The 25,127-nt window shown below is 39.7% G+C and overlaps 1 protein-coding gene across 1 annotated transcript in view; it reads left to right on the top strand.

Moving 5' to 3' along the window:
* LOC149287607 (protein crumbs homolog 2-like) overlaps positions 1-25,127 on the top strand; it is a 40,116-nt gene that overhangs the window by 7,763 nt on the left and 7,226 nt on the right. The window contains exons 6-8 of the mRNA XM_089492647.1: positions 846-959; positions 15,941-16,894; positions 18,012-18,574. Of these exons, the coding sequence (XP_089348773.1) occupies positions 846-959; positions 15,941-16,894; positions 18,012-18,574 (1,631 nt within the window). The remainder of the gene's footprint in view (positions 1-845; positions 960-15,940; positions 16,895-18,011; positions 18,575-25,127) is intronic.

The following is a 25,127-nucleotide window of genomic DNA, read 5'->3' as shown; positions in this document are numbered from 1 at the left end:
CTGTTAAACTCCTGGTGCCGTAACTTACCCTGCAGATCCCAGTGCCCTCCCTGTTCTATCAGTTAAATGTCCATACGAGTGACCAATAAAGTCGCTTGTACGGACATTTAACTGATAGAATAGGGAGACCAGTGGGATCTGCCGGGTAAGTTGCAGCATTGGGGTTAACTTTTTAATTTTCATTAGGGGTTAACTTTTTTTTTTAAAGGGTTAAGGGGCCGTGCGAGTGAGCCTATTGGTCGCTTGCACGGCCCCTTAACCTACGGATTTCCGCTCCCGTTATCTAACGCAGAAATCCATAGGTTTGCTGTCAGGGGTTACAACTTACAAAGGCCGTGCGAGTGAGCCTATTGGTCACCAATTGGTTGATGCCAGAGGAGGTCCCTGTAGGCGACCAATAGGCTCATCCGCACTGCCCTGTAACCCGTGACGGCGAACCTGCGGATTTCCACTTCCGTGAACTGCCGCGATGCCGCGAAGACAAGGTAAGTTAGAAGGGGGGGAGAATGGTAGACGAAGACGAAGATGATCACGAAGATCTTCGTGGTATGTGTCTTTGTCTTCGCCTACTTTTTATCGTGTTCATTTTCATGTTCGCCCGAAGACGAATGCACAAGTCTAGTTAATATAGTCCCCACCTTTCGCAACAACTTGACCTCTAACTGATTAGGTTTAGTGGCATCACAGAAAAAAACTGCAGAGCTATTTGCAAATCTTAACATATAGAGATTTTTCTTAATATAGAGATTTTTCTTATTTTTTTTTTCATGTATATAAGTCCATGGGGCATTAGAAGGTTTATATTGGATCTGGTTCTGTTCAGTAACCAATTTATTTGTTTACAGGTGAAAACTGCTCTGTTGATATTGATGAATGTGCATCACAGCCATGTCAGAATGGGGGAACCTGTACTGACCTGATCAATGGGTTCTCGTGTCACTGCGCACCTGGATATACTGGTAGGTCAAATATACCTTTCTGCTTAATAAGTCTGTGCCATATGATGAATGACACGATATCCTACACCTGTGTTCAGCAGTTCTAAACATGGCTTTGTCTGGTGGTGCTTTGTAGAAGTATTCATGGAATCTAAATAAGTCTATTGTTTTTTGTAATTAAGGGATAAGAAAACAATATCTGTAAACCAAGATAGTTAACAGGTAACTCTCCACCTGTTATGGGAGAACATCTCCCCTGGACAACCAGCGTCGTAAAACAAATGGAGACAAGTGGAATTTGAATGATACCTTGATTGGCTAACTGAGCAAATATAGATTGCAAGCTTTCAAGACCTCTCAGGTCCCTTCATCATGCCTGAGTGCATGTGTAGGTGTTTGTATTAGCATGAATGTCTTTGTGTGTGTTAACATGAGTGTGTTAGTGTGTACATGATTGTAGCATGAGTGTGTGTGTTAAGTTACCAAGGGGTTGGCAAGGGGCTGATGGGGTCACTTGACTTGACTTGACCTACCTCTGGGCCAAAAGGTGCCAGCCCTCCCCTGATCATATCTATAACCTATTTATAACTATTCTAAAATGAAAAGGAAGAAACTACACTCAGCATGTGACATAACTGACATGATAGCTGAGATATGCATATGGGATATACCTGTAGTTAATATGCTGCAATATGAAGACGTTAAACAAGTTTAAGTAACCTTGCATGGAAATTTGCTAATAATAATTAACTAATAATATTTAATAAACATTTGGGGGATTAGCTTTGCAGAAATGCACCGATTTGAGAGGTGTTCATGGTTATTATTATCATGGTTTTTGTGGCATGTGTTAGAGGTTATGCTGTCTTGGCAAATTTTAGGATATCCTAAAAATATTTAACCTGTTTCTATGGAAAGAGAGGTTCACACATATTTAAAGGGATAGTAAATTCTTCCATTTTTTTCTAGCCAATTCCTCTAAAACTGACACTTGCATCAATCTCCCTGTATTCCAAAAATACAATGTTTTTAACTATTCATTTGGTAATTTTTAAATTGTATCTTTTTACAAGGCACACTATGTTAGCAATTTACTAATCTTCACCAACATGAGTTTGAAGATGGGGTTTGTATTCACTGGCTAGAACATGGAAGGTTAGCTGTAGTGTTCCTTTAAGCACATGATACTCTACCAGGTTAAAATTCAGATGTAAATTTCATAATAACTCTGATCAGAAGAACATTGACCAACAAACCAACGACAGTACCACTGTCCTGCCGAGGAGCAATGTAATGTTTCCATAATATATAACTATGAGTGAAGTTCATGTCACACAGTAGAGTACACGCTTTGTGAAGTATAAACCATGTAGCTGTCATGGTTGAGAAAAACTAGGCATTTCAATAATTCAATGCCAGCACTGCATGGTTCTCTTCTGAACTTTAACGTCAGCAGCTCTGGGATCTTACATCCCGCCCTAAGGCCTTTCTTTGTTGACTATTTTTTTAAGCATCACTGTTTCTGTATTTCTCCTTTCTGGTTAAAGGGTTTACTACTGAAAATTATCTATCTATCTATCTATCTATCTATCTATCTATCTATCTATCTAAATAAAAAGGAATGTAAATGCAGTCATACTTTCTTTAGCGAATTGGCGTTGCCATTTTATGAAACATATATCATCTTTATTGTGCTAATAGAACGCATCAGGCATGTAAAGGTTAAAGGGGACTTCTTGCTCCTTTCACTGCCAGGTGCAATGTGCTGCAGGTGCCTTTGCCACAAATAGATTTGGCTGCTTTACTGGAAAAAAAGACAATTAGTTGTGGGGATGTGGGAATGTGGTTGGGTCAGATGATGTGGAGGAGGCTGCCCTCTGCCTTGTTCACTGCTGTGTCAGGTTCCATCCCCCAGGTTCTCGGGAGATTAAGGAAGGTTTAGGAATGTTGTGGGAGATTGCTGCAAGCTTCTCAAGCATGGGATGGTGAATGAGCTCCAGGGCTGTGAGTCAGGCAACAAGGAGTCTAAGTAGAGCTCTTTTTATCCCTTTGCTTCCAAACAAAACTTTAATAAACTTTATCTCCTTTCCTTTTTTCTGTTTTGCATGAAATACGTGTGTACCCAATATGTATTATAGTTACCCTATACTTAAAAAAGCATAGTTAAAGCAGACAGTGGAGCGGATAGATAAAATCTTGAGAAGAGGATGAATGAGGCAGTCAGTGGGACAGCGAGAACAAAGAAAAAGGACAAAGTATCAGAGGAAGAACAATGCCATGACTGGAATGGGACAAGGGCGAGAAGAACAAACGATAAATAACAGAGGCATAGTGATAATTGAGGGAAATAAGGTTAGGAGGCAGCATCAAATATAATAAATGCAGACCGAGTGAGGCAGAACGAGGGTGCCAACAATAATTAACCATAGTTTATGGGGGAATTCACACCAGTTTGTATTAATAAATTAAAAACAAGTACCTAATTCTTTAATACAGCTACATATTAGTTGTGTATGTGTTGATGATCTGTTATCTTAGCTCAACCCACTACTCGAACATGGTGCCTGACACAGAGCAGGGCCGTATTTAAGATTATATGGGCTCTGGGCAAAGCTTTTAGCTTTATAGTGGATGGTGGACCCCCTTCTCTAGTCTCACTCATACTTGCAGCTGTCTAAATGTGATATTGAGAGGTCCCTGACACACCAGTTTTGCCACTTCTTTCCTTGATGGTGCTGTTAGTTTTGTTTATATAGGGGCATTGTGTCTGATTCAAGCACTCCATTTAAACAAGTTGCCTAATGAATTCTGTCAGGTGCTATTCACACTTAAATTCCACAGGATTGCTGGAGTAACTGAAGGATCGCCCGCTGTGTAATAACTAGTTGATGCTGGCACTGTTGCTTTAAAAGAGTGTGCAGACTGGGGTGAGCAGAAATAAGCCCTGAGTGAGCAGTATAGCCTGACAACTAAATAAAACTACTAATCTCCCCTACTTTGTCCATTAATCCCTCCCTAGTCTGCTTATTAGTTCAAATTAGGATCAGAGAAGCTTCGCACAGTAATTTAGAGAGAAATGTGCAGCAGGGTCAGTAAAAATCACACACCGTGACATCATTAAACAGTGACCTCATCATCTGTAACAAACGCACTGTGACATTCTTTAAATTCAACTTTTCATTGCCTTTTTTTCCAGCTTTAAATATTAAAAGTTATCTAAAGGCACATGCACAAAGAATATTTTTTGTACTAGGTTGAGTGAAAAATATCTTCTAATCATCTTTGGTTAGGATTTTAAAATAGCATTTAAAGTGTACAAAATGTAATAAATAAAAATCTTTCATTAAAGAACTATTGAATTTAAAAAATTACTTTTGAACCCTTTATAGAAGTTGAAGGTATGTTATCGCTGCACTGCAGCCTTTAGAATGTAGCAGAGGAAGGATTGGCAACATACAGTGTCGGGACAAGTCCCACTAAGCGGCCCAGTAATAAATTATTCCAAAACTCATTTGGTAGACTCACTCTACGCTTTCTGGTCATGTACAGCATACATACCCCAAAAATAAACTGTGAGACGAGCCAGTAAGGATCCAGTCAGACTGTAAATGCTGCCTAAAACCCTTGTTATGTCGGAAAACCACAGTGGCTACATGTGGCATTACAAGTAAAAACACAAAAATACTCGCTGACTGCTGGCTCTCCCATGGGATGTAGCCTGTACTTTTAAAGTTACAAGCTGCCTTCTCCTTGCACGCAGAATTTTCATAGGAAAATCTCTACATGGCTTCACCTGAGATCAATACGAAGGATCTTAACTCTTATTTTATGAATTAGAAATAACAGTCATCCTTACATCCTGTTTCTGTTTAAATATTATTGGAATCCCCAAAGTACTGTTGAATATACTAGTATTGTACACTATGAATAGAAGATAATAATAATCTCCATTCAACCCACCAGGAGTCATTGGTTGCCTTCAAAAGGATTTACTAAAGAAAACACTTGTACTTAAGTAAATGGACAGGGTACAAATAGAAAAGGCAAACTGGGTGAATGGGCAGGCTCTAGAGTTAATTGGCTGGGTTAATTGGGCTGGGGCTCTGGCTACCCTTGTGGGACATGCCCAGGACTGCCCACTGACAGTCGCGGTGGTCCCACTGACGTCGGTTGGTGGAACCACCAACTTGGCAGGAAACACCTCTGTTTAAATGGTAAATGGGCGGGGACTATGTTTATCACTCATCATAACTCATATTTAACTCTTATATCATTAGAGGGTGGTAGACAAATTGAACAATCTCCCAAGAGAAAGTAGAGTCTAATAGAGGAATAATGAGGGAATGCAAACATGGATGGGATAAGCATAAAGTTAAGTCCATGGACTGATTAAGATGTGAGTCTTACATCAGGAGAAAGGGGCAGACTAGGTGGGCTGAATATTGTTGTCATATTCTATGTAAATAGCAAAGCTCAGAAATGGTAAGGACTGTTTGAATTGCTTCAAAGAGATATGATAAGCATGGGAAGTTTAGATATGGCTAGGAAACTATAAAGCTGAACAGGGGCGTGCTGGGCCGGCGGCCAGCAGACGAACATTTATGGCAGCCGCAAAGTTAAAAACTAAGCGGCTGCCACCGGGACTGTCCGCCGTGCCGGTGGCGTACGTGGCGGGGGCGGTCCGCCTGGAGTGCCGCTCACTGAGGGGTGCCGGCAACTGTGGCTGTGCGCCGGGACTTGATGTCAAATCCTGGGGCACAACACTTAAGCCCCGCCCACCGTCTTCCGCGCTCTCTGCACCGGAAGGATGGGACACAGAAGAGGAAGAAGAAGAAGAAGAAGAAGAGGAAGAGGAAGAAGAAGAGGAGGAGGAAAAGTGCCAGTGCCAGAGGAAAGGTAGGAAAATATTAGTAAGTGTGTGAGAGTGCTGGGTGTTATGCTATAGTTTATGATGAATGTTTGTGAATGAGGGTTTGAGATTGCATGGAAGTGTGGGGGGATAGCATGGCATAGGGAGGCTGTCTGGGCATGATAGGAGTGTTGATTGCTGTTGAATTATTTTTTTTTGTCCAACTGTGGTGTGTTAACAATACTTTTATTAAAAGTAAATTACATACCAAAATTGGACAGAAAAATTCAATAACAGTATTAATAGATATATATGATTGCAAACAGCAATCACACGCCTATCATGCTAAGTCAGCCAGTACATGCTAGAACCTGGGCATGATAGGATTGTGATTGCTGTTAATTATATATATGTATAAATATGTATATATATATATTAATATTGTTATTGATTTATTTTTTTTGTCTAATTTTGGTGTGTTACTTTTAATAAAAAAAATGTTTTTGTTTTTGGCCAAATGAATGCAGAATTTTCAGTTTCGGTCCAGAATTTTAATTTCGGTGCATCCCTACTATGTACTAAGCCAGTCACTGAAGTGTAAGGCCTACACCACATCAATGTTTGGCTTAGTATATAGTGATAGGGGTTTTACTGCAGTATTTTCAGTGTCTGGCTAAAAGTATAGGCACACATTGACGGTGGTACAGCGTAATCCCTAAGTATATAATGTTAGCAGTTATGCTGTACCACCGTCAATGTGTGCCTCAGTATATAATGATAACAATTTTGCTGTACCCCTGTCAATGTTTGCCTAACCATAGAAACTATGCAGTTTTAAAGTGTGGGTGGGGGTGCCACATACAGGATCTGCCACAGGTGCCAAATACTCTATGTACGCCCAATGGCCATTCCTCAGCTCTTCGTCCCACGTCTTAAAAGGGGTGGGATAAAGAGCTGAGGCACGGCTATTGGGCGTCGCGGTGCGTGCACACCGGCCGCTTTAATTTCATTAGGCGCCGGTGGAGTGACTGCCGCACGACGCCCGCTTTCAATGACGCTCGCAGCCGCTTTGGTGGCGCAATGGGCCACTTGTCTAGACTTGCCCCCCAGGCCTTAGGCTGCCAGCCCTCCCCTGAAGCTGAACATGTGTGCATGAATTGCAAAAATGTCAGGGTTGGCAAAGGGGAGCTGCTCAGGTTTTTTAAGCACTCGAGTGTATAAAGTGACAGGGTCCTTAGGTGCCATTCACACTGCCTTTATCATTTGTGTGTTCCGTTTATGGATTTTTTTCCTAAAAAAAAAAATCTGTGGCTTATTCAACTCATTTGCACCTTTTCCTACTATACCCCACCTCTTCCTAGATTGTAAACTCATTTACAATAAATCAAAAACGAATTATACTATAACTGGGCTAAAGGTTGCCAGTCCAACCCCAATATAAAATATGGCAGATAAGCTGCTTATTACAAGTAAACCACTTAACAATGAACACATTGTTCCCACCATTCTCTTACCATAATTGTTTTTTTTTTCTTTTGTACACCCCTCAAAAACTATGCAAAATTATTTCCACAGAGAATATTAATAATCCACCATAAGTGTGGCTAGTAGTTAAGCAGTTAAAATGTTTCCCTGTGCCCATAGCACCCTAGAAACACATGACCGTAACTTGGCTGAGTACCACGGTTCCTTTGTGTTTTTTAGTATCAGGCTGTGCTGAGCACGGGATTAAACGCTGTCTTTTGGAAGAGACAAGCTGTGCTGTTTGCAATGTGTCTCGCTGTTCCTGGGGTGCCTTGTGTCTGCTATCTTCTGAGCTCTCTTTCAGGATGTACACCATGCAGAGCATCAGCTCAGCATGTTATTAATGCATTAGACTGCAGGAGGAAACTGATCTGTCATTTCTACCAAATATACACTCTTTATTGTAATGGAAGCCCTGAAGACAAATAGTTAAAAGGGCTGCATGACTGGGGCAGTACAGCCTGACCAAGACAGGGTTAAACTTTAAGCAGCAGGTGGTAATCAGGATGGCAGAGAGGTGAATGAGAGGTCACTGTTTTTTTGCTAAGGGTATAAATGGGCAAGACCTTAGTGAATCAGCCTCTTTCTCTCATTACCTACAGAATTTGTGTCAGACGCGCCCGCCCGTCCTGTTACTTGGTAGGTTTTTTGGGGTTCCTGTCACAGCTGTGTCCTGGCGGTGAAGGGGTGGATAAATAAAGACTCTGGCCTGGTTAATATTTTGTTTCGTTGGTAATGGGGTCACTTCAATGGCTATCCAGCAGGTGTTGGTACTTAAGTGGTTTGTACATTGGGCCCTCTGAGCTGGTGATCGGCGGCTAGGGGGTTAAAAGAACATGTGTTTTAGGGCTGGTTTGGCCGTGAGTGACAGGTTTGCCGGAGTCTTTCCCTCCATTTATGGTATGTGGGCATGTTAAAATGTACGGTTATTTATCCACTTATGTTAACTCATTTCTTGATTCATGTTAATAAAAGCTGTGGCCTTCTCAATCCAAATTAAAATTGTCCTGTGTCGTTCTTTACGGTTAATAATTACAAGGGAAGGATACTTGGACTTGCCTAAGTCATGTGATAGAACAATTCTCCCACCACTCTCACAGGAACCTACCAGTTTGTTTTATTACGCATGTAATAACATTATATATATCAGTGTTTTTATATGCATTGCTATATATTTTTTATGTATATTTAAATATTTATATGTAGTTATTATATATAATGTTTGGTGGAAACTATGCATCATAATGGGGAAGAAAACCAATTCTCCTTGAGCATAAAATACAGTGCTGTAGGTTAACATCAACAAAAATCTTTATCTGCAGACCTGGAGGCCGCCATTGTTTTCAGTCATGTGATATCTTGTGTGACACACCTGCTCAAACACCACTCTCAGCCGATTCTTTCTGGCAGTTGTAATGAATTTTGTTCATCCGTAGACTTTCATTAGTGATTTCCACCTATCCTCCTTACTTCTGGGTGATAAACACAGACTCATTATATTCATACCTGGGAACTCTCCGGGTTTGACCTGGAAATTTTCGGGTGAGCGCCGCTCCTCCAGGTCAAGACCCGAGTCCTCTGGGTGGCGGGAGCGGGGTCTTGATGTGCCCCGCTCCCCGCCCATTTTTTCTTTAAATGGGAGCGTTTCCCGCTGCCGTCAGGGGGAACTGCCCCCGACGTCAGCGGGAACTCCCATTAACGTTAGTGGGACCGGCCACCGACATCACCGGGACCGCCCATCGATGTCAGCCGGACCGCCCGCTGACGTCAGTGTGCAGTCCTGGCCACGTCCTATTATATTAAAACTAGAATTGTTTTGTAAAGAAAACAGCTCATTATTTCTGAAAAAGTATCTGATCTGATACTGTAATAAAAAGTATTGGGAGTTCCCTTTTAATGTGGTAGTTATCACTAGTTTTGGATTTGTTTCAGTGATAAGTAACGTTATGCATATTCACTGAATTCGGCAATGCATATACATATTCTTCACTTCATCTCTTTTCACCTTGGAGCTGATGAAAAACCCAGAAGTGGCCATATATATATATATAACTTTTTCTCTTTTTGGAGATCATTTTTATGGTGGTGTAGGTAATTGTACAGAGAAATAATAACAATGCATGGAGATAAATAAATAATCTGAGTCAAAACATCATTGCAGTACAAACCAGCATAGAAAGTCTACGAAACCAAATGTTTAGCATTTATTCCCAAGAAGCAAAAAAGCAAGGCTTAAGCGAACATGTTCACGTATTTTCTGTCTACATTTTTTTGTAAGTATAATGATAAACTAAATACGCTTTCATTGTTCTGTCCATTTTTATATATGTTTTTATGTTGGTGCAGTTATGGCTGGGCATTTTTGTGTAATATGTTTTGTTTTTTATTTGTGATAGAAATATTGCAGCTGAACGCCTTTCAGTGTTGTGATTTTACAGAGATCCCAAGCTTTTCATTTTAATTCGTATCCGCAGAATACCGTGCACAATGCTTTAATAATAAAGAAGTTATTACATGGGTGTTTGTAGTGGGACAGAGCAGAAAAGCATCCCATGAGTCAGCAGCGACAGAAGACAGCTGTGAGCTTGCACTGGGAACGGATTAGATATGTTGCTCAGTTCTCTTGCCGGATACAAATCCAATCTCTTTTTGCCTGACTGGCACGAGGAGGAGAGATTGTTCTGCGCTCCATGCTGCGCCCATCGCTGCCGGTCTTCTGCTTCTCTCTTCCCCAAATGCCTGTGGTCACACCATGAGCAGAATAACTGCCACAGTCATTTGGATTGCGATCTGTCTGCTCACAGGTAAATAATGTTTATTCAGAAGTCAAGCTCGTCGCTTAGCATTGAATGCCCTGATAAACTTTCCTATCTTACTGTGGGAAATGGAAGTTGTGCTGCTAGAGGACAGGGTGGCTCGGGCTTATTTTTTTATTCTCTTTTTTCTTTTTTTTTTTTTTTACTATAGTGTCTAATTATTAGGAATTTGCAAATATTGTTTTTCATTCTACCCTCAACTACCTACTTCTAAACCATATCTAAATATTTTAAGGTATAAAATGTTGCGCTTGATTTTCTTGATTACTTGTGTGTTCCTTAATACGTTGTACATTTGGTTTTGTAGTAAGTGATTTTGTTTTTCTATTTTAGATTAAGCTCAAAACCTAGATGACTTGTTTAGGCAAAACTTTGCAGTCAGGGTGGTTGATTCTTAGAATAGCTTCCCATGAGAGGTGGCAGACGCAGACTTATTAAGGAATTCTTTCTATAGACATAAGGATGCCCAGAATAAGAAGGCCAAGTGTCTAATAGGGTCTGAGTGTTTTATAACATGTCGGAAAATGACATACTTTGCTGAACATATCGTTCTTGTCGGCTGTCAAATTCTTTTGTAAATGTTGGCTATATAATTACTGCTACATGTCTGTTCAACCTGTTCATAAATAGCGCTATCGTAGCAAAGGCTTTAGGGGTTGCCATATCGAGAACAAGTGATATAAAACATATGGCTAACTGAATTTCTGTTGGCAGGTACGGTGCGATGTAAGTGTGTTTACTTTTAATAAGGGAAGTGAGATTCCTCTGCATTACTAAATGTTGTATTCTGACTCCTGAATTGTGTTGATGTAGAGATATTCTTGCTGAGAATGACAACTGTTGAGTGGTTGGCCTGTCCCACTAAATAATCATTCTTGGTGTGGGCATCCCGATTTGTAAAATCATCGGCTTTAGTTGGTTACAAGTCAAAACTGCTTATGCTGAACATAAACTATAGACCATATTTATCAGACTTGTTCATTCTAAAAAAAAAAAAAAATGAAAAATGTGAATATTTACAACATTTTTCATTATCGAGTGCGAATCAGTCAAGACAAATGAAAAAGTTTAGATAAGCTGAGAAGGAGGGGGTTAAAAAAAAAATCTTAATAAAGTTACTACTGGGAGTTGAGCGCACAACTACAGAGATCTCAATATAACAAATATTGTCTAGCTTTATTTTTTGAATCCCTAATTTCCTTTCCCACTTGTTCACCTGACCCCCCCAGCTGCAGGGAGAATGCATTATGAGCATGTCATTGCACAATAGTAGTGTTTGCGCATGTGCAGAGACCCGGCACTACAGTGCTTTTGAGCAGGATTTCACAAGAAGACCCAGAAACAAATGTATTCTTTAGAGAATAGATTCTTTTAAGTGTTCCCTAAAATAACGCAGTAACTGTTTTAAGAAATTAAATGTATTTAAGTTGACAGGATAAAAGTAAATACAAGTTATGAGGAATACATTTATGGCTTAACGTATCAAAAACGGCATCACAGTATAAGAAGTTATAAGGATAAAGAAAGATCGGTACATCTGAGGCTGGAAGTGCCGAGACTTGAGAATGTTGAGGAGGATTGCATTAGACGGACAATGGCAAGGAGTGTAGACACAGAGATATGGATTATCTAGAATGATAATGTACAGCTGGCTACTGGAAATGGGATGAATTACAGATTGGAGTTAACTATTGTCAAGGTGACACAAACAACATATAGGAGGATACCATGTGTGGCATAATATGGCAGCAGAGAATGCAAAGGGTTTGTTGTTGGCATGCATGGTATCTTAACTTCGTTCCTCTAAAGCACTTGATGGTTGCTTACCCTTCCAGCCAATTTAGACCAAGGTTTGTCTAGACATAATCTTTAGCTTTATATATCCAGAGAATGGATGGTGTGAGGTGGATAGAAATAACTAAAACTCTCGGAGAAGCAGGAGCATAAAATGATCTGGTTTTCCAGTAACGATCATCATTTAGTTATTATGTATTAAGTATTATGGAAGTTACAATCTTGGAACAGCCACCAATACCGGGCTCCAGCTACTTAGTTGCCACAATTATTCAAACCCAGTGCTCTATACATTAACCGCGCTGCTAGTTATTTATTTTAATATTTATCCTGTATGTTAGGAATAACAGGCACTCCCCCAGCTCTTGTTAAATTACCGCATTTATGGACTTCTTCCATCGCTGAGCAGATTTCATGCTGACCGAGGATCATGGGAATTGCAGTCCCACAACAACTAAAGAGATACTAGCAGGCTTCCCCTGCTTGCCTGGAGGGCTTTTGCGAATCGTGGTAAAATTCCACAGCCACACGTACATATTATTCTTCGGCTTTTTTGATTTGAGATCTGCTTCTGATTATTGCCCCCCTGTTATTATTCTATTCCAAACAAACTCCTGTTTTCATTAAAGTTGGATTAATTCTTTATTTGAACAGAGTTTACTTTTGCCGCTAGTATAGATCAGAGGGAAATAAGCATTCCCACTTGTTCGAAAATCCTCTTGACTCGGTTTTGATATGTCCTGCTGCCCGCACATCCCCCTCCATAATCTTACTTACACATCACACAGATTTGTCGCATTTCCTGGCTAGCGTGAATTTAATTTCTTGTTTTTCTGGCGCACAGATCAGTTTAAACCCCGATTCGTTTGCCACATGTCATGTTTATCGGATTATCAAGGTAATCCGCCCAAGGCACACGCGAAGCTCCTTATTACGGGACAGATTGTTTGGTAAAATATCAATAAGACGTGGAGTGAGGGATGCTTCATTAGCTGATATTTTCATAAAACAGTCTCATGGCCAATTTATTGAATCAAACCCTGGTAGGGTTTTCTTTACATGTATAATCCGATTTCATAAATGTAAACATCTGTGAGGCTTCCTGATCGAGTAAGGATCCCATAATTACTCATTACTAATGTTGAGGTCTAAAGAGGGTGCAAGCGTGTGTTCCTGGTTGGAAATGTTAATTATAAATGTCCTAAACAGATTTTTTATTAGCCTGATCAGCATCCAACCAAAAATGAGTGGGTCAGAGCTCTTTAAACCATTAATGCAGAGTCAGTTGGCTGCAGTTTATGAGGGGGGTGCATACTTTGATATTTGTAGAGCCCTAAAAGAAACCAAGAAAATAAAACCAGAATGTCAGATGTTGCTGCAAAATGAAGTGGAGATACTCTCACCCCTCCAGGAATTTAGTTTCGTTGATGAGGATGACATTCGGACTAAATCACTGATGGAGGCTTACATTTAGATGTGCTTGTATCATTTGGAGATAGCAATTTAACCCATGGACTATTTTCTAACAGGTGTTGTGAAATGTTACTGTCCCATCCCAGATGTGTGTGTGTGTGTGTGTGTGTGTATGTATTATGTATGTATATATATATATATATATATATATATATATATATACTATACATATATAATGTTGATTCATAAAAATTTGGTGCCATGCCACCCACCCAGTGTAGTGAACAACCATGAACATGCGCTGCAGACAGATAGGTAAGCTGCGCATATTTTCAGGAGTGGAGCAGAAGGGTTTTAGAAGTAGATTTTTTTTTTAATACAAAAATATGAGAGAACAAATATAGAAATATAGAAAGAAAAAACAAAAACAAAAACTGAGATGCAGAAAAGGTATGAGCTGTAGAAAGAAGCAAAATAGAAAATAGGATGATTAATGGTATAATAAAGATAGAAAATAAAGGGGGAAATAAGTCAGAAAGATAGAGGCAACAAATGCAAGAGAACCAAAAAAGAGTCAGGAAAAAAGAGATAAAAAGGGAATGCAAGAGTGGCAAAGAAAGGGGACTAAAAGGAGGGAAAGAGCATGGAGAGTATGGCTGCAAGATGAGGATAACGGGGGGTCAGGAACAGACTGAGTATTTAAATCTGCTCCGGCACTTTAAGGCCAGAAGCTGAAAAATGGCGTGCGTGTTTTTGCAGGGCAGAATCAGCATCACGAGCCACAACAGAGGTACATGGTACACACCGCTTGCCTGGTTTGCCCATTAGCCCAGTCAGGGCCTGCTCGTGGTAAACTGGGAAACGCTTTGCTGTTTGAAAGTTTGGCAGGTATGGTTCACCAAGTCTATTTACTGTATGTGACTTTGGGACCAGTGGATAGCTATATAGTTGAGAATACCTTATTTTATATTTTCACACCAGGGTGCCAAATGGATATGGATGCCAAACAAATACTTGTGGCAGGTATGCGTTTAGAAAGAAAGAATCATGAATCGTGCCTGCCGCTTTCATTTCCTCTAATGCTATTCCCGTTCCCCTGTTTATTCTTTGGTTGGCAGTGTTTATGCCTACATAACAAACTGTTTTGCTCTGCCACTTACTGAAATTAAGATATCCGCTACCTATTTTGATACAGTGGTACTTTACATTAGTAAATTACATTTTTAGTTTTTTTGTATCTCGACATATAGACACTATAGAATAATAATAACACTAATAATACTACTAATAATAAAAGAGGTGATATGAACACAAAAAACAAGGCTTTAGGAACATCTACCTTAGTTTTCTACCAAATCCAACAAGTACCCTTAGATACCTTTTAGATCCGGCATCCTCACACCAACTTGTGTGTTTGGATTGCTACCCAGTTGACATTTTTTTATAGTCAAATTATTGTTTAGTTATTTTTCCTTGAAAATGATGTTAATATTTTATCTTTAGTTACCCTTCCTGGCAAGACTTGCTGCTATAATTCCACAGAAAAAAACATTTCCGGTCACCAATAGAAGTGTACCCAAATTGTCGATGATACTTTATGATTATTTGTCAACAATTATTTTGGCCCACTGGGCCACCAATATTTCAGCTGTTTACGATGCAGAAAATAGCTGCACAGAAGAGTTTTTTTATCTGCTAAAATATGCTATAGCAGAAATGTCATGGACCCATAAACTTATTTAGGAAGGAGAAAAAATATAAACATAAAAAAAACAGTTTTAAATGCCCATATTAATATGCTAGTAATTTCACTCTAAATAAAATATTTATATGGTTTCATAAAACTACCTATAAGCAAGTTCTTTGTAATTAGCTGTTAATAGGATTTTGGTTTAAATGCTTGTTTTCTTCCCTTTTCCTTCTCAAAGTTGTATATTTAATCACTAGTTTTTATTTTTTATTTTTTTTTTAATCCTAATGTCTGTTAAGCCATGAAAGGTTTGGATTTGATTTTGGTTCAGGTGAAGAAAACTAATAAAAAAAAATAATAACCATACATTGATACTTTAGTGAATGTTTTTTGGAAAATCGACAGATCCGCTTTAAGACGACTGTATGTTTGTTTTTCTGTATATCACCCCGTTATGTTTTTGATATCGTTAACAAGAAAATTCCTTATTTACAATGTATTTCTCAAAATACAATCTATTTCTCAGTGCATTTATGGTGTAATTGTGCTTACCAAAATGAAAAAAGGGAAGATTAATTTGCTGGTTTCAACCCTCCTTAAAACTCTCCATAAAAAAATATGCAGAGCATTATGGATCTTTATTCATTCTATTAAAGGAAAATGCATAAATAAGGTTAGGTGGAATATATATATACATATATATATATATATATACACTTTACATTGTAGTAGAGTGGCATTTCTTCAATGTTGTCACATAAAAAGATATAATAAAATATTTACAAAAATGTGAGGGGTGTACTCACTTTTGTGAGATACTGTATATATAACCTATATACTCTATATACCCTATATACCATATATAAAATCAAAGAAATGTAACAAGTAACCTTGCTTTTTGCTTGTGTTTTCATAGGTGTAGGGTGCAACATTGACATTGATGAGTGTGAAATGAACCCATGTGAAAATGGGGCGAGCTGCAAGGATGGTGTTGCCGATTATTTTTGCATATGCCCAGAACCTGCCGAGGATGAAATAATGTGGGGAGGTAAAAACTGCTCTGTGAAGCTGGAAGGGTGTGAGGATCACAGCTGCAAAAACCAAGCTTTCTGCATCCCAACGTATGAAGACAATGTCCATAGTTATATCTGCCAATGTCAACATGGATTCTATGGGGAGGACTGTTCTATCCCCACAACGTTCTCCTTTACATCAAGCGGATACATTATGTATGATCTGCAAATCACTAACAGGACCAAGAGGTATGCTGAGGGCACCAAGAACCAAGTAAGCGTGCGATTCAGAACAACATTACCAGACATGATCCTTGTGTACCGTGGTAATGAAGACAACTATCTAATTCTTGAGCTCCATAATGGACTGTTACATGCTCTGTTCAGGAGAAACAGTAACTTAACTCATTTGACATTTCATGATCACAGAGTAGATGATGGTTATTGGCATAAAGCAGAGGTGTTAATAGATGATTATATGCATCTTATTATTCACAATGAAAGTTGCAGCAAAGCTCTTTGTTCCGTAACACAACCCATCAGTGCTGAGTACGATTCAGAGCTCCCAGAATCTTTAAACAAGGTCTACGTTGGGGGACTTGCTCAAGAGTCCCTGCTTAATAACAGTTTGAGTTTACAGAATTTCACTGGCTGTTTGGAGGACCTGGAGATTGACTTCAGGGTTCAGCTGCCCCAGAATTTTAAGAGTGATGCTTCATTTGAGGTGGAGATTGGGTGCAATAAAACTGAGTGGTGCCATCCCAACCCATGCCACAATGAGGGACTTTGCATTGATCTGTGGACCAACTTCAGATGTGACTGCCTCAGACCATATGAGGGTCCCACGTGTATGTACGGTAAGGATTCCTCCACCAATAGATTATGATTTATCAAGATTAGACTCCAGACATTTCCTTTCTTGTTAAATATGTGGCTCTGTTATACACATCACCAACGGATTCTCATTTAATGCGGTTAAAAAAATGTTTTTATTGTTTGGGGATTTAAAAAAAAAAAAGATAAATATTGAACTTATTTGAGTACCTAAACTTTTATCAAAGGATCCACCTAAGCAGAGAAAACTGTACAATAGCATTGATTATTGTTTTGTATGTAAGTATCATCATAAATCAGGCAATGCTTAATTAAATTTACCTTTTTATAGTTTATTTGTGTACTTTCAATTTTGTGAAATATATTCATCAGAGCAAGTTAGAAAAGTAGGGAAATGTTTTGCAAGAGGGATTTTTTAATCCTATTCACAGGGGCTACTTTAAAAATCAGATTTACAATATTCATCTGGGGTTTGCCAAGTTTACAAAGGAATTGCTTGGACTCCTTGCTAATTTACTGGAGCATTTCTGGAAGTGGCACAACCCATATAAATCGGTGGGGACAAAAACTTGTGGGAGATGGAAAGTGTTAAGATTGAGCCGGTGGTTACTCTTCCACAACCAATGAGTTGTTCCATTTTGCTCTAACATACTCCTGACCTTCTACTAGACTCTGGGATTAGGGAGCTGTATGTTTGTCTATGTATTGATGTGTATTTTGTTTGTTGTACAGTAGAGGGCTTTCCACACTTTTTCACTTCATTGGTAGCATACTTAATCTATGCCTGGCTACGTATTGAGATTTACCTGCAAGCATCTGAAATGTGTATGTTCTGCACTGATAAGATCAAACAAAACAGCTGTAAATAAACTCTCTGTGCTGATGTCAAATAAATTATCCAGCAAATGCAAATGTAGGAGCCCATAAAACAGTGGGTAAGGTTTAAAAAAATAACGTACATTGTGTCTTTATATGCCCGTCTAGAATTTTTACATTGCATTACACATCAAGGAAGAATAGTTGAATCTACGAAGGATAGATATCAGATGTGATCTATATATATAAATATATATGTGGAGAGATTATGTCGGTTCCTCTGCATTGAAAGTTCTTCTTGTTCTCTTCTTTGTTTTTGCCCAGAACACATACCAGGAACATTTTTCAGAGAAGGAACTCCAAGCTATGCCAACTTCACCGTCATTGAGAACCTAGGGTACAATTTCAGCGTCTCAGCTTTTATTAGAACACTTAAACTAGATGGCCTCTTGTTGCACATCAGTAATGGTACCATGAATTACTTCAAGGCCTACCTGCAGAATGGTTGGCTTCATATAGCATCTCCATCTGTGCCCACTCTGGTCTTCAATAAAAACATCACTGATGGCAGGAAGTACATGTTAAATATTTCTGTGAGTGAAGGACTTGTCACAATCAAACATCTGGAGGTTGAGACACAATTAGGGCGGCTGCCTTCAGTGTCCGTTGAACGAGGAGATGTCATTTACGTTGGAGGATTGCCCCCAGGATTAAATACAAATCAACAAGTTGGATACTTTAAAGGATGTCTTCAAGATGTGAGACTGAACAACCACCGCTTGGAATTCTTCAGACTTGAAATGAATAACACCGATGTGGATGGGATCTCCTATCCTGGGAATATCATTAATGTGACCCAGGATTGTGTGTCCGATAATACGTGTGAAGTGAGTATACATTAAACAAAAAATACAAACTCGTATAGTAAAACATGGTAGACTTGCGGGGTTTTCGTTTGAACCGATGTATGAGATTTGAAGATATTGGGTTTAGAAATAAGACTTTTTTTTTGGTTTTCCATATTCCAAATTTAAGTGTAATGTTTGTTGTGCAATCTCATTATCTTTCTATTTGCACATATTTTAATAATATAACGTGTACATTTTCTAGAACATTAAAAATAAAATAAGGTAAAAAATAAGCATTGTATCAAGCTCCTCTGCTAGGCTAAGTCAAGGTATCTTATGATTAAATTTAGATTGAACCTTCATTTTCCTCCTCTGAATACATCATCCAAGGGCCCTATGTACCGATACTATATATGATCTTATAGGTGCATAGAATATGACTGTTTTACCTTATGAAAAAAATGTACCGTATTTGCTCGATTATAAGACGACCCTGATTATAAGACGACCCCCCAAATCTTAATATTAATTTAGGAAAAAAAGAAAAAGCCTGAATATAAGACGACCCTATAGGAAAAAAGTTTTACCAGTAAATGTTAATTCATTTAAACACTTTTTTTAATAAAAGCTATGCTTGAGAAAAATATTTTGGTTTTATTTCCTTCTATTTTCCAACCTGTCCCCCAGTTATGCACATCTGCCCCAGAAGTGCCTTATACCCCCTATATGCCACTGTGCCCCATGATATGCCTTTTAACCCTCTAAATGCCACAGTGCCCCATAATATGCCTTTTAACCCTATATGCCACTGTGCCCCATGATATGCCTTTTAACCCTATATGCCACTCTGGCACTTAGAGGGTTAAAAGGCATATTATGGGGAAGAGTGGCATATAGGGAGGTTTAAGGCATTTCAGGAGGCAGAGTGGCATTAAAGGGGTTAAAAGGCATTTCACAGAGCACTCTGCCTCCAGAAATGCCTCAAACCCACATTTAACACTCCCCCTCCCTCCTCCAAACTTACCGGTGCTTCTGAGTTGGGGGGGCGCATAACACAGGAGGGTCCAGGTCCCCTGCATCTGAGCCCCAGGTGCTTAGTCCGGGCAGCATGTAGAGCTCCACGCGAATCGCGTAGAGCTCTAAGCACCGGGGACTCAGAAGCACCGGTACGTTGGAGGGGGCATAACACAGGAGGATGCAGGTCCCCTGCATCCTCCTGTGTTATGCCCCCCCCCCTCCAACTTACCGGTGCTTCTGAGTCCCCGGTGCTTAGTCCGGGCAGCGTTTAGAGCTCTACGCGATTGTATCGTGTAGAGCGTAGAGCTCTACACGATACAATCGCGTAGAGCTCTACACGCAGCCCGGACTAAGCACCGGGGACTCAGATGCACCGGTAAGTTGGGTCGGGGGTTAACACAGGAGGATCCAGGTCCCCTGCATCTGGGTCCCCAGTGCTTAGTCCGGGAAGCGTGTAGAGCTCTACGCGATTGTATCGCGTAGAGCTCTACACGCAGCCCGGACTAAGCACCGGGGACTCAGAAGCACCGGTAAATTGGGGGGGGGGGGGGGGATTAACACAGGAGGATCCAGGTCCTCTGCATCGCTGCGGGGGATCTGAATCTTAGTCTCATAATCAGACCTATTTGAGGTCTGATTATAAGACGACCCTGATTATAAGACGAGGGGTATTTTTCAGAGCATTTGCTCTGGAAAAAACCTCGTCTTATAATCGAGCAAATACGGTACTTTGTGAAAAGTTGGCAAAATGCCATACCAGTTAAGTCTTACCCTGTTAATATCCCTTTCCTGATCACTGAGATGTTTAAGATGGTTGCTCCTAGTGGTAAACACATAAAGTGAGTTCCTATTGCACAAATTTGCCTTTTAAAGGGACACTCCAATTAAGAAGTTTGTTGGCACTTTTATATGCATTCTTTACCAGTAAGAAACAAAAATTAAAAAATGCACTTAACTTTAAAAAAAAAGCAACAGCAGCTCCAGAGCTGTAGCCTACCACCCCTTCGCCTTCCTCATTTCCCACTGGTTTTGACTGCCTAATGCAGCCAATCGCTGGCAGCAAAGAGCTTCCTTTGGAAGGAAGACCATACCCCCCTCTGTCCTTTTTCCTTCCCTGATGTCCCTCCAGCTGTATATCCAAAAATGTAAACAGCAGGAAAAATATTTATAATTTAAATTATATTTATAAACTACATTATTTTTTTAATGCCTTGTCAATAGGTCACAAATTCAGGTAATTTCAACCGTGCTACGTAATCCCCTAAAACAAGTTTCTTTTTATGCAGTTTTTTTTTTAAGATATGTTTATTTACCATGCTAAACACCAAATGCTAAATTTTGGAAAGTTGTCAGATCCCCTATCATTTGAATGCTTTGGTATATATATATATATATATATATATATATATATATATATATATATATAAAATCTTCTATTGTTTATTATGTTTTTAGCTAGGATTTATTCTAATTGTCTTTTTTGGCTAAACAAATGCCCCTTTCTAAGCAGCAAATGGCAATCATGAGATTACTGCTCTATTAACCAAAAGGCACTGTGGCCAAAAGGCAGATTAAAACCATTAGAAAGTACATTTTGCTGAATTAAGAAGCTGGAAACAAATGATGTTTTCTTAGCATATAACAGATAATTGGATTCTGCCACAAATGCACAAGGAGGTTTGTTGTGGTCGTGGCCTGTTTTATGCAAAATTATGCTAATATTTAAATACACAATTTAGACAAAACACATCTAACAATACAACAATAAATTTGATTCAGGAATACAGTTAAATTATGTAAAGACGAATACCAACAGATGTTATGATGTATAATGATATACTTTATTAATACCTCTAGCGGTAAAAACAATATATCGAAAAAGGTTACCATAACAAAGTTACAGACAGTCAACAATTATATTCTAATAACATTGTAATAACATATGTACTTAACTTCAGAGAGTATCAGCATATCAAATGACTCCTTTGGTGTTCAGTTTCCAAAATGGCTCTAGATACCAGGATCATATAGAAGACTTTAAAGGATTCTTTCAGTAGTTGTTTCCTAATTCTTAGTTACAATACTAGGCACGTAACTAGTCCTAGCTTCTTGGCACTTAACTAGCCCAAGATGGAAGAGCAGCTTTCTATTTCATACTTTTCTCTGGCAAACTTTTACAGCTCCCTTAGCTTCTGCCATGCTGCTTCCTTCCTGTCCTTCCAGTCTCCTCTGCTCCTCCCCCTTCTTCCTGGAGTTCCTGATATCCCATTGTTCTTGGTATAGCCCACATGGCTTTTCATGTAGGTAGCCATTATCTATGGTCTTAGATAAACAATAGATGTACACATCACTCACTCTATAGTGCTACCTGGTGGTAGAGGTAATGCACTTCTTAAACAATAGAAGTATAAACAATAGAACTAATTGATATTGTAATATATGCCACAGTTAGGGGAGTGGTTTATCCAAAGGGAGATACAGATGTTGCGTCTGTGAGGTGAATCACTAATAATGGACGATGCAATCCATGTCCACAACATTCCACCTCTTGATTCACATCATATAGCAATAATACATAAATGTATCTCTCCAGAAAATAATCCCCCCACCATGGCACTCATTTCACAGATATCTTGTACAACATATAAAAAACATAACAGTTATAATAACCCTAAATGTTATTCCCAAAAGATTGCCCAACTGAATCTTTCCCTCGTGTGACACTCCTTTTGATCTTGATCGATCTTGATCCTGTCAAGACAGCAATTCCAATAAAATCCCTGGAAGTGGAACTCCATGCTCCCTGCTGCGTGAAGTGTCTTATCCTCAATAGAAAGCCAGGATCTCTTAAAAAGGACACCAATCTGCTAGAGAGAAAATAAGACACGGTGAAGCATCACACTTATCATTGCACTACAAATCATGCACAACAGTACATTTGCTGCCTTCCTGACTAAAGCCTAGTCCTCCATCTTCCTAGAACAGCATTATCCCTCGGTCATCCTTATACTACCAGGGCTGATTTGGATATCCAAATGGATTTCTAATCCAATTCAGTTCCCGGGGTTCTGAAAACAATACAACCCTCTTCCACAAAGCAAACATCAATGTTTCATTTCTTTACATCAACCCCTCATGTTTCATACTCTGACATCCTATTTTGTAGTCAGTACTTTACTAAAGAATAACGGTTGCAAACCCTTTCCCACTCTCTATCACTACTGGGGACAGTACTCGAATGAGCTCTCCTAAAAACTCTTTGCACCACTCTACCATCCTAGTAGCTTTAGGTGGTAGGCAAGGGACCACTATATGCTTAGTGGTAATTGGATAATACAAAAGTCCATATATGCAAACGTTCATCTCTTTTGGTTCTTCCTTGAATTCTTTTAACAGTCTCTTCTTGCTGGATCCACAACAAGCCACAACTCTTCTGGCAATTCAATCCACCTCTAGGTCTTCAGTCTCCACAGCTGAACTGCCTAATCTGCCCATCTTTTTTTTCTTTAGGGCTACTTTGTGCGGCCACCCTCTTCATGAGGAATCAACTACTCATTCTCTTTCTCTGAGTAAATTCACATGTTCTGTGAGCCATTTTTTAACAGGTTTGCAGCTGCAGGAGTACGGAATTACAATGTACTCTGTGACTGGCAACCTTGCTCGATGTTTCTTCTTTGTATCTTTATAATCTGCCACTGTTAATTGTTCTTGCATTATGCTCAAATATACTCAGTCCACTGTGTCTTGATGCACTACCTGTATGTATACAATTTCTTCTTCCAGGCAGAGCCAACTTGTTTGTTCACCACTGGTGCAATGAGAATTAAAGAGAGCATTCGCTTATTCAATCCCAGCCTGCCACGTGTCTGCCTGTTTACATATACATTCATCTGCATTGACTTACTCTGAACCGCAGCACTCACTAATGGTGCTGCTGCATCCACATCCAGATCGTCAGCAGTCAACCCAGAGTCATCCGACTTTTAAAACAGGCAAGACAAACGTGTTAATAGAGCTGTCAGCTGGTCGAATATCTACCTCTTTTCTGTCCTCCAGGCTGTCGGTTCTGCACATGGCAAACCGGCATGGCTGAGGAAGAAACATTTACAGGTTTTACATGTTCCCTTAAGTGGTTTTTACTAGGGACGCACGAAAACAAACACCACTCACTAATAGTTTCCGTACTGTCCCGTTTCATATGATTAACCCCTGACTTCTGACTTGCAAATTTGGAAAGAGTTAAAACACCTGCAGGCACTTCAATTGTCAAAGGGCTGTCCTGCAACACCTCTTTAGTTTCTGCCCCCCTTATCCATACCCCATTCTGTTTCCTTGCCTTATCCCTCCCCCCAGCAACCTGTTGGCACCGATCTCTAGTTGATACTGTTGCCACATTTACCACTGGGAGCACACCATCTTGTAATAATGGGGAGGTCATGGCCCTGTTAATCGTCCTGCCATCTTTATCATTAGGTAGGGGTGGCTCTTCTAAATATACATTGGTATGTATGTTTAAATGTGGAGAAGTCTTTCTCAGTGACCCACTAATACTACGAGGGTTGTAAGCAACTTTCTGTACCTGCCTAAGCCTTCTCACTACCGATTTCCACTTTTTAAACATCTCTGCAGTAGAAATACCATTTATCTCTTCTCTGGGTACACCATTCTGTAACAAGTCATGCCACATTTGCCTTCTAGTCATCCTACTCGGATTCCCATCCGACTTTTGTGCTGAAAATTGCACTCTAGCCTTTTCTGATTTATAAACCCTCTTAGTGTCCTTGGTTTCCATGTTTAACTCTTCTATCTCAGCCAATAGGGTGGTTACATGGTGTATTTTTCTATTGTTTCCCATTCCATAGAGCAGAGATAGCAGGGGAACTTTTAGATATGGCGGTGCAGTCTTTAGAAGCTTTGACCGCATGCTAGCTGTAAAATCCTCCATATCAGGGCCTTCCCAATTACCCTTGTTCAATCCTGCAACACAACCCATAATCCTTACATGATTTATGGCGTCTTTAATTGTTACCCATGGGGTCGATGGCTCAATATCTGAGTGTGATGGATAAAATTGTAATAAAGCATGGCGAACCATGTCTACCAATGAAAAGTTCCCCCTAATCTCTCTCACCCTCCGTAATGCCTGCATGAGCTGCAGATTCAGTGTCAGCTGCCCCATACTTATGGCTTCCCTTGCACTCAACAGCACACTGTCAGCTCCTCCATCCCACATGCGTAGTAACCACTCGCCCACATTTTCACCCACTTGCTGTTTATGTGTCTTAGCCAGCTCAATGAGCTCCATATGTGTGTAACTCTTTACCACTTCCTTCATCTCATCACGTGCACCATTTCTCCTTTTCTGCTGTTGTATAATGATAGGACAGGCCTGTCGTCGGTCCAGTTCATTATCATCTTCAGAAAAGGACACATAAGCATCATCGGATGACCGGAGAGTCTCTGCAGGATCCCATGTGGGATCTGCCACCATTGCTTGCACCTTACTTACAGGCTCTAGTTTTCTACATCTCTGCAACCTCCTGTGCTTGATCTTTCTTACCATTAAGTTAGTACA

Source organism: Sceloporus occidentalis, unplaced genomic scaffold (assembly GCF_023333645.1).
Source record: "Sceloporus occidentalis isolate IW3139 unplaced genomic scaffold, rSceOcc1.0.p SCAF_58, whole genome shotgun sequence".
NCBI lineage: Eukaryota > Metazoa > Chordata > Lepidosauria > Squamata > Phrynosomatidae > Sceloporus > Sceloporus occidentalis.
Note: the sequence above shows the minus strand (reverse complement) of the source record. Positions and strands in the feature narration are given on the sequence as shown.